General features: G+C 42.3%; 2 protein-coding genes and 1 pseudogene across 2 annotated transcripts in view; 2 read left to right on the top strand and 1 right to left on the bottom strand.

Moving 5' to 3' along the window:
* The window catches only part of LOC138000179 (nucleoside diphosphate-linked moiety X motif 6-like), a 5,492-nt gene extending 3,506 nt beyond the window's left edge, over positions 1-1,986 (bottom strand). The window contains exons 1-3 of the mRNA XM_068846401.1: positions 1,723-1,986; positions 1,146-1,352; positions 253-308 (exon numbers count right to left, since the gene is read on the bottom strand). Of these exons, the coding sequence (XP_068702502.1) occupies positions 253-308; positions 1,146-1,352; positions 1,723-1,909 (450 nt within the window). The 5' untranslated portion in view covers positions 1,910-1,986. The remainder of the gene's footprint in view (positions 1-252; positions 309-1,145; positions 1,353-1,722) is intronic.
* Positions 1,987-2,138: 152 nt separating this feature from the next.
* Positions 2,139-3,956, top strand: LOC138001092 (uncharacterized; annotated as a pseudogene).
* LOC138001091 (ice nucleation protein-like) lies at positions 3,757-10,200 on the top strand. Its single transcript, XM_068847757.1, has 4 exons — positions 3,757-3,780; positions 3,891-3,974; positions 9,161-9,627; positions 9,736-10,200. Exons 1-4 carry the CDS (start codon positions 3,757-3,759, stop codon positions 10,085-10,087), a joined length of 927 nt encoding a protein of 308 aa, XP_068703858.1. The 3' UTR covers positions 10,088-10,200.
* The last annotated feature ends 44 nt before the right edge of the window (positions 10,201-10,244 follow it).

The raw sequence follows: 10,244 nt of genomic DNA, 5'->3' as shown, positions 1-10,244 counted from the left end.
ATGCCCTAGATTGAGGATTTGTACTCAGACTCGGTATGGGCAGTAACCCATGAGAGAAGGACCATTCAAGATACCCATGCAGTTAAAATCCTCGATAGCATTACTCCATTAGTTCTTTAAGTTGTGCTTTTTTAAACCCTGTTTTCAAAAGGGATTTTTGGTTCTTTATATGAAAAAAGTTCTGTTGTGAGTATTTACCGGTATAACCTGAACTACAGTTACAGTGCAGAAGTTATCATAGCTAAGCTGTACCATGTGTTTGTCCTGAACAACTAAGACTTCATTTTTTTCCTCGTTAAGAACCATACCTGAAACAAACAGGCCCTTTACCCATTAACACATGAATGACAGGATTAGTTTGTTCAATGAATGTGGTGCTATGTTGGTGAGGAGAAAAAAGTGAAAATTTTGGATTATCAAACAAGTTGAAATGCTTTCTGATGAGCCATGGTGGTTAATTTGCCCTTGCCAACTTCTTTGATAAAACCCAACCTCATTCGCAGGGTCTTTCATGTCCCCACCCCAAAGGGAGCGAAGGAAGAAAGACCCTCGCTCAGGCTGGTCACATGTCTTGATGACAAATTTTCCACGTTGGGAGGGGACCCACTTTTCCACATGTTGTTGCTGCTGGTATTTGTCACAGCCAAAACAAAGCTTGAATCGTCCGCTGAAGCTTGGGTAGATCAGTCGCCATGTTTTTTCAGCAATCTTCAAATGTTTGATTTTGGAGAGCAGCTATGGGAATAGAAATCTACAGCCAAAACGAGTAAAGTGCTTGGAAGTAGTTTATTTTCGCAGAGACATGGTTGCTGTTTTGCCTACAGGGTACTGAAAATCTATTATTTTTCATCTATTGCCATTGTTGCTGCTCTTTGGTAAATTTTTCCCCTTCTTTATAGTGAGCTCAGGAAAGACAAATCTACGATTTGGCCACCCATCCCTCCAGTTGTTTTTTTTTTGTCATCTCCTACTTTTTGGGAGACACATGACCAGCCTCAACCAGGGTCTTTCTTTCCTCACTCCCTCTGGGGTGGGGAGATAAGAGCCCTTGGGAATGAGGTTGGATAAAACCAAATTTCATTGACCTTTCAATTTGCTGATAAAGCACTTTATGGATAAGCAATAAATTTTAAATACACCAATACCTGCAACTCCAATCTGGTGTGATGCGTATGGCGGCACATTGCAGGCAACCTGTTGAGGGAGCCACTTTAGCAGCATTGCATAGTTGCCGACAGCATGGTGGTAATTGAAGCCATGAGTAAATGCAACAGGAATCAAGTAACTTTGAGAAATTGGCACTTTCATCCAAATTGATTTCTTTGATTCTCTTCTCCACTGTAAAATGCTCTCTAAATATGACAAAGCAGAAAATTATATAAGTACAGCCATTTTAGGGCTTATGGGTTAAAAATCAACATTGAATGGAAGGCCACCAAAACAGTGACACAAAGAAAAGAAAATAACAACTAAAACCAAGGCATGTGAAAGGAATTAATCAGGACTCAGCAACGCAACGATACTCTGGTTCCTTTTACAAACTGTCTAGAAACGATGATTTTAATTTCTCGTAGAAGAGACTTTAATCGGTCACCTAAGAAGGTGGACTTTTCACATCAGCCACGCATTTCTCCTATACTTCCCTTTTTCTTAGTTCTAGTTGGCAACGTTTGTAAGATAGTCTGCAGCCTTGGATGGAAACGATGCATCACATCAACATACCTCTTAACGTTCTATCAAATTGTTCCAGCGAGACACTTTCCCCCAACTGATTCAAATTTACATCCACGCCGTTGAATTCTGTTCTCTCCCATTTTAAACAAGGCACTGCTGAATAAGAGTGCCTTTGTCTCCAAAAAGGTCTCTCATTACAACTTAAGGTAAGAGTTCTCTGAAATATACGCCGCATGGAGATGAAGTATTTCCTTCGATTACATAACGTGGTCCGCCATTTTTGTCACACTATTTCTATGCATCCACAATGCCACGCGTCATGCACCCCGCATGCCACCCCACATGAAACCATCTCTTAGGGCCGATTTACACGGTACGATTTTGTCGTATGCGACAAGCTTACGACAGGCCTACGACTCGAATTGTTTCGTGTAAATCAAACCTACAACTCGCTTACGATTGTCGTGTACGGCAGAAAAAATGTCGTAGCATTTTGAAACATGTTTTAAAACGCTGCGACAGTCGCAGGCGAAATCGAAAGAAAATGACGTATTTTGTGACAAATTTCTACTGAGTAGGGGAGGAAAGTGAAGTGTTCTTGTGATAAAATGGCGGGAGAAATTGTCCCCGTTGGCAAGTCACCAGTAAGTGCAAAAGCTATGACAACGTTTTCTGAAGAAGAGACGGAAAAAATAATATCGCTTTGGAGTGAAGAAGAAGTTCTTTTCAACAGCCGTCACAAGGACTATTTTAAAAGGGATGGTAGGCAAAATGCGATGAATCGGATTCTGTTACGTCTGGATAAACAAGGTAAGCTACGCTTATTAGTCCTTTAGTTTTGTTATGGGTAATTCCCATTTTCTCTGCTAGTACGAGATAACATGAAATGAGTACTGTATTGATTGATCATTGACCACTCAGATCCTGTCAAACTTTGGAAATTTATGAATAGTACTGCTTCGGCCGCAAGTAAACAATGAATTTGGTGCACGGTCGTGTGTGGTAGCACTGTGGTAGTCTTCGCTGAAACCATACATGAATGTTCTTTATGAATAAGGGTTATACGCATTTCCCATGTCCTGTCTTGCACTGTTTGCAATATTACTGCCAAATAGAAATGACGTCAAATGAACTCAGTACACAACCAGGCCGTGTTTTTAAAAGAAGCAAATAACTGTTGAACATCGAATGGTACTAACTTGGGGTTTTGCTCTTGCTGCATTTGCTTCAGTGTCCTGTTTTCTGACTCTCAAGGATCTGTCCCTACCTTTTATTAATGTGGCCTTCATTTTTAAGGTCTTACAAGTGAGGAGCTTCAAAAGAAAATGTCTGCTCTGCGCACATATTATGGGAAAGAAATTGGGAAAGAAAGAAGCAGCAGAACAAGTGGAAAAGGGACCAAGGATGTGTATCTTTTCAAAATGGCCCTTTTTTGCTTCCCTCCACTTCTTGAGAGATAACATTACCCCCAGGAAAACCACAAGCAATCTGGGCACTGACATGTCAGAGGAGAAAGAAAATGAAGCAGTGGACCAGGATCAGCCATCTCAGCAGGCAACTCAACAAGTTCCTGATGATGATGATTGTGTTCAAGGGAGTGTCTTCCCCATTGATAACCCTCCCTCAGTAAAAAACAAAAAAAAGAGATCGTTAGCATTCGAGGATGAGCTTCTGTCCACTTGTTTACAGGTAATGAAGTGCCCGACATTGTGTTTGGGCAATATGTTTCAAAACAACTGAAAAAAATACCGGAGGGGTATGCTAAAGAGATGCTAAAAATTGAAATTCAGCAATGTCTGTTAAAAGTTATGTTACCTGTCGCACAGCCTCTTTCCAACATTGTCACCATTTCTTTTGATGACTTAAATGACAAGTAATTTGTTTTTGTCGTTGTCATTCAATCTAAAAAGTACTATTTTGTTGAGACAAAATTCACAATTTCCATTGTTACAAGTGAAAACTTTGGCATTCATGCCACTTTTATGAACACCATTTTTGAAAAAACAGTACTTGTATAAACTTAAGATTATTGTTGTATAACTTTATACATGAGAAAAATATATTCATAAAAGTAAAAAGAAAATGTCCAATTCAATCAGAGAAAATGTAAGTAGTACACTGAATTATTTATTGTACTTGAATGTAAATATTGTTTGTGCATAAAAATATCATAAGTTGTAACACCCAACTAAATTAAGGACTATTTTAACCTCAAGGTCACTGCCAGACGTTCTCCAGGTGGTATTGGCTGTCTCATGTCAATGGTGTTACTTTGTCAAGAAGGTCCTACAAATTTTAAGGTACATTAGCAAAAGATTAATCAATTTTGTCATCACTAAGTTAATTACCTTGACAATTTTTTTCCTTCTTGAGAAAAAAGGTGTCTGTTTTGTCTCCATGACATAATAATTTATTATCAAGACAATGTCCACGGAACAACAAAGTAACCTGTGATCACTACCCCTAACCTGGTTTATATGGTTTATTCTCCGCTTCAATAATCATTACCGTAAATCCAGACTTACATGTAGACATAAGAAAAATTCATGAAAACCAAAATCTCAGATATCACATGCCCGAACAAACAAAAAGGGATTTTGCGTTTTCCTGTCAACTAGTTATCGGAAGTTACTCCCACAGTTAAAAAAAAAACAGCGCCAAAACGTGTACCGTACTTGTTTAATAGGTAAGGAAAACCATTTACAACCTCACCTGAAATGTTTTCGTGTCCATCCGTAAGTATCTCCTGTAATTCTCCTCGTCTTCAAGCCTCAGCTCCTCCAACAACTGCCTATAAACCCCTCGCTCAGATCTTCTCCTAAACCATTCTCTTTCCCACACTTCCTTCGCCTTTCTTTTCCTCTTTCTTCGCTTACAAATTATAGCCACAGCGACTGCGGCTGAAATTTGTCGGACATCGGCCATTTTTTGTTTGTTGATATCCCCAGTCCTCCGGAGGCGAAATGCACGCGATTTGTGAAATGATGTCGTGCGTGTGTAAATGGTCTTAAGTCATGTCGTAGGCCTGTCGTGACCTTGTCGCATGCGACAAAATCGTATCGTGTAAATCGGCCCTTAGGGCGTATCTCTTTCTTACGTTACGTCTAAGCCTGTACAATCAACTGAAATATCACAATGATTCCTAGTAAAAACCAGCGTGTTAGTTTTTTCGCTAGGCTAGGTACATTTACGCATGGCGTCGCAGATTACAAAGTGTGCGCACGCGCCCTGCTTATACAGGCATAAGCTCTATTTCATCTCCAATTTCCCAATAACTTCAGAGAGACATTACATTTACAGCTTAAATACATAGCATGTACAGATACATGATAAATACATAACATTTAAAATTAAAAAGAAACGCCGCTATACAAAATGCGGCCCTGGATTCTCTTTGAAACCAGTAAACTCTGTGGTACGGATAAACCCAGAGGCATTCCGCAACTTAGGTGATACGTAACAAAAAAGAAATGAGACCATAACTGGTTGTTCTAGGTTTATTGAGGGACAGAATGTAATTTCCGCGAAGGTCATGCCTAAGAAAAGGACGGGAGAGAAAACCTAATTTTCATATAAGTAGGAAAACCCTTTTTTTTTTTTTGGAAAAGAAAAACAAAAACATACGTTTGTAAAGTAGTATGAAGAAATTTTAAATGCGCTCATTGCATAGAGATGTAAATTTTGACTTTAGTAATAAGAGAACAGGTAGTCTGCAAATATATATCTCGTTATTCTCTTACTGAAATTATACCGTTCCCTTGACACGAGCATTACAGCGAAGAAAGCACAACTTTGTCGCAAATTTTCTATGATAAAAATGAGTTCAGAAATCAAAAGTCTACGTTAATTGCACACACCAGGGTTACTGCTTAGTATCTGGCTAGAAATCGTCCTCTCACTTTTTCCTCCGGCCGCTCTTCAGCCATTTGATGAGGGCCAGTCTCGTGCTTCTCTAGTTGCCTCGTTCATGCCCAAAATGAATTCTGGGTAATTGTGCCATTCCATGACAAGGGAACAGCCTCGATTCTCATTTCAAAGATATTTTTATAAGTGTCGGGCCACCCAGTCCTACCAGCAAAATACAGCATCCATGGGAGTTTTTAGCTTTCAAATCTCGCCTTATTTGTATCGGTAGGTCCTGGAATTCGTCCACAGAAACTTCACTCGTGAACCGACATGTTTTAACAGAGCATTTCAGGCGTCCCAGTCTGCACGAAACCATCTCTCACCTCTGTCTCCAGAAGACCAGACACGCACGGTTCTTACGTTACGTTTATGCCTGTACAATCAACTGAAATATCGCAATGATTCCTAGTAAACAATATCGTGTTAGTTTTTTTGGTAGGCTAGGTATCGGAGAGCCAAAACATTTACGCATGCGCTGACGGATTGTTTGAACAAGAGAGAAAAACGCAGTACTTCCAGACATCCGGCGCTGGAGCGTCGTACCAAACGAATCATCCCGGGATTTCGGCCCGTGCGATCGCTTTTGGACGCAGTTGGCCCTTCGCTGCTTTCTGCTACCGACCTCGCCTCCCGGTACGGCATTGAGGGAGAGATATGTCGGCCCCTAAACCATATGTGACAAATCCCACGCCTACTCACAGCTCCAAACCGCCCTTGTCAATTTAGAGTAAGAATTGAGTGGCTTATATATTTAAGACAAAACTCATTTTACCTCTCATGTGGTAAGCACTGGCGTCGCAGATTACAAAGTGTGCGCACGCGCCCTGCTAAAGGTAACATACATACAGGCATAAGCTCTATTTCATCTGCAATTTCCCAATAACTACAGGAGCTAATATCTTCGAGACGTTACATTTACAGCTAAAATACATAGCATATACAGATACATGCTAAATACATAATATTTAAAAATATATTTAAAATTAAAAAGAAACGCCGCTGTACAAAATGTGGCCCTGGATTCTCTTTTGAAACCAGTAAACTCTGTGGTACGGATAAACCCAGAGGCATTCCGCAACTTAGGTGATACGTAACAAAAAAGAAATGAGACCATAACTGGTTGTTCTAGGTTTATTGAGGGACAGAATGTAATTTCCGCGAAGGTCATGCCTAAGAACAGGACGGGAGAGAAAACCTAATTTTCATATAAGTAGGAAAACCGTTTTGTTTTTTGGAAAAGAAAAACAAAAACATACGTTTATAAAGTAGTATGAAGAAATTTTGAATGCGCTTATTGCATAGAGATGTAGATTTTGACTTTAGTAATAAGATAACAGGTAGTCTGCAAATATATATCTCTTTACTCTCTTACTGAAATTATACCGTTCCCTTGACACGAGCATTACAGCGAAGAAAGCACAACTTTGTCGCAAATTTTCTATGATAAAAATGAGTTCAGAAATCAAAAGTCTACGTTAATTGCACACACCAGGATTACTGCTTAGTATCTGGCTAGAAATCGTCTTCTTACTTTTTCCTCCGGCCGCGCTTCAGCCATTTGATGAGGGCCAGTCTCGTGCTTCTCTAGTTGCCTCGTTCATGCCCAAAATGAATTCTGGGTAATTGTGCCATTCCATGACAAGGGAACAGCCTCGATTCTCATTTCAAAGATATTTTTATAAGTGTCGGGCCACCCAGTCCTACCAGCAAAAAACAGCATCCATGGGAGTTTTTAGCTTTCAAATCTCGCCTTATTTGTATCGGTAGGTCCTGGAATTCGTCCACAGAAAGGCCAGAGAGACAACTTCACTCGTGAACCGACATATTTACAACAGAGCATTTCAGGCGTCCCACTCTGCACGAAACCATCTTTCACCTGTGTTTTTTTTTCAAAGGCTTGCTTTAACCCACATTTCAGCTTAATGATGCCAGTCTGGGGGCTTCTGTGGATGAAGATAACCCGAAAAATCACTTATAAATTGATGAACCTATCATATTTTAGCCAGGTCTCTTTCCCTTGAATACGAACCAATGACATTTGTCATATGATGCCAAAAACTGAGCCCACATTGACCCAAAACTGCAGTTGTTTCAACGAGGACTGCTAAACGGCGAAGCCAAGTGCTGCAGACCGTTTGTCGTCAAACGAGATACAGGAAATAGCAAGCACTTAGCACTTGAAGAATGTATATCGGCTTTATGCTCTTTATCTACATTATTTCTCCACTTGCGGTCAGTATGAAGGCGGACTTCGGACTGCGGACCAGGACTGCGGACCGGGTATAAAACGCGGACTGAGGACTAGGTATGAAACAAGGACTGGGTTTTCAAAAAGGACAACCCTAAAATCCGGAATCCGGAATCCGGAATCACAGTACAATACAGAGAGTAAAAACTATCCTAAACATTCATAAAAGCTAACCTTAGGCCTAATTAGGCCTAAAAACGTTTGTTTAGGCCTAATTAGGCCTAAGGTTAGCTTTCATGAATGTTTAGGATAGTTTTTACTCTCTGTGTTGTACTGTGATTCCGGATTCCGGATTCCGGATTCCTAGTTTTTGGGATTCCCTTTCAAAAACGGGGTATAAAACTAAACTAGCCTTGTACTGGCCCAGATAAAGATTAACTCTTATTCCGTGTCAAAATATTGTCACGTACACAGAAATGCTCAGTTACAACATCGACTGGGCTAGAGAAAGTGAGAGCAGAGATTTTATCTCAAAACTGTACTTTAATCCATGACTTTAAAAAGGAAAAGAAAGGAAAGGATCGTTATTTAAGTGTCTGGTCGTTCTAGCGCTGGAGCACTAATTGGGACACTGTAAACTGAAATCAACAATTAACGCGAATCAAGTCAAACACTAGAGAGGAAAAACTGTTATGGCGAAGAACAGAAACACTTTTGGCATAAACTTTAACTCGTCGTATATTTCCATCCTTTATATTATTTAAAAGTCCTCTGAGTGTTGTTGTAGTAGTTCCAGGGCCAGCCAGGATGACCGGATGGATTCAACTCACACGTAGAGTGTTTTAGCTCGTCACGCAATCCTTACTTCGAAAGTCTGCGTAATCCAGATAAAGACGGTAGTGTGCACGCGTAAATCAGGACATGACAATAACAGTTGTTCTCTTGGTCGATTGCTGTTTACAGAGGGGCCTGTGCGACACTGAAGTGAACAAAAGTTGTATCAACCGCAATAAAACATTTACTTTGCGAATAGATAAAGAGACCCCCGTCCAAACATCACAGTGGAATTTGTTCCGAAGATATGTTAATGATTGACAGGGGACATGACGTCATGTGCACGGAATGCACATAAATAAATATTTGTGAATTTTTCCTGGGAAAATAAGAGCGCTTTGTAGATCGGGTCGAGATTGTTTTGTTTTCGCTTTGTGTGAAGTTCAATATATATTGCGCTTCCAGTTATTTTGGTGCGGTCTCGGGTCAAAATAAAACGGAATAACTGCAGAATACCCCGCCACTCGAAGTAGCTAGTTGTACCCCTTAAAATCTAGATACTTGGCTACGCAGTTTGCGCACGCTCTTTCTTTTTTATGTTTTTAGAACGAGAAATAGACACACTACAGGGCTACGGGCCTACGGGGCTACGTGGCTACGCGGCAACGCGGCTACGAGGCTACGCGGCTACGGGCCTACGTAGCTACGCAGCTATGCGGCTACGGGGCTACGCGGCTACTGGACTACGTGGGTACGGGGCTACGGGGCTACGGGGCTACGTGGCTACGTGGCTACGTGTCTACGGGGTTACAGGGCTACGTGGCTACCCGGCTACGGGGCTACGTGTCTACGGGGTTACAGGGCTACGTGGCTACGTGGCTACGTGGCTACGCGGCTACGGGGCTACGCGGCAACGCTTCTACCCTGCTACGGGGCTACGCGGCTATGGGGCTACGTGGCTACGTGGCAACGTGGCTACGTGGTTACAGGGCTACGCGGCTATGCGGCTACAGGGCTACGCGGCTACTGGACTACGTGGCTACGGGGCTACCTGGCTACGCGGCAACGGAGATACGCGGCTACACGTAGCCACGTAGCCCCGTAGCTACGTAGCCGCGTAGCCACGTAGCCCCATAGCCACGTAGTCCAGTAGCCGCGTTTCCGCGTAGCTACGTTGCCGCGTAGCCCCATAGCCACGTAGACGCGTCTATCCGGCTAGGGGGCTACGTGGCTACGCGGCTACGTGGCTACGTGTCTACGGGGTTACAGGGCTACGTGGCTACCCGGCTACGGGGCTACGTGGCTACGTGTCTACGGGTTTACAGGGCTACGTGGCTACGGGGCTACGCGGCTACGGGGCTACGCGGCTATTATGCTACGGGGCTACGCGGCAACGCGGCTATGGGGCTACGTGGCTACGTGGTTACAGGGCTACGCGGCTACCTGGCTACGAGGCTACGTGGCTGCGTGGCTACACGGCAACGCAGCTGCGTGGCAACGCGACTACGTGGCTACGCGGCTACGTGGCTACGTGGCTCAACTTAAGAATACCCGGCCACTCACACCCTCAGTTTCCAGCACTTTCCAAGACGTAAATTTTTGATGGGTCATAATTACTACTTTTTATCTATTGATGCTACAATTATGGTATCAAAATACTGACCAATCACTAGCAAACACGTTGGTATTGTTTTTGACACAA

This window comes from Montipora foliosa, chromosome 4, assembly GCF_036669935.1.
Source record: "Montipora foliosa isolate CH-2021 chromosome 4, ASM3666993v2, whole genome shotgun sequence".
Lineage (NCBI taxonomy): Eukaryota > Metazoa > Cnidaria > Anthozoa > Scleractinia > Acroporidae > Montipora > Montipora foliosa.
Note: the sequence above shows the minus strand (reverse complement) of the source record. Positions and strands in the feature narration are given on the sequence as shown.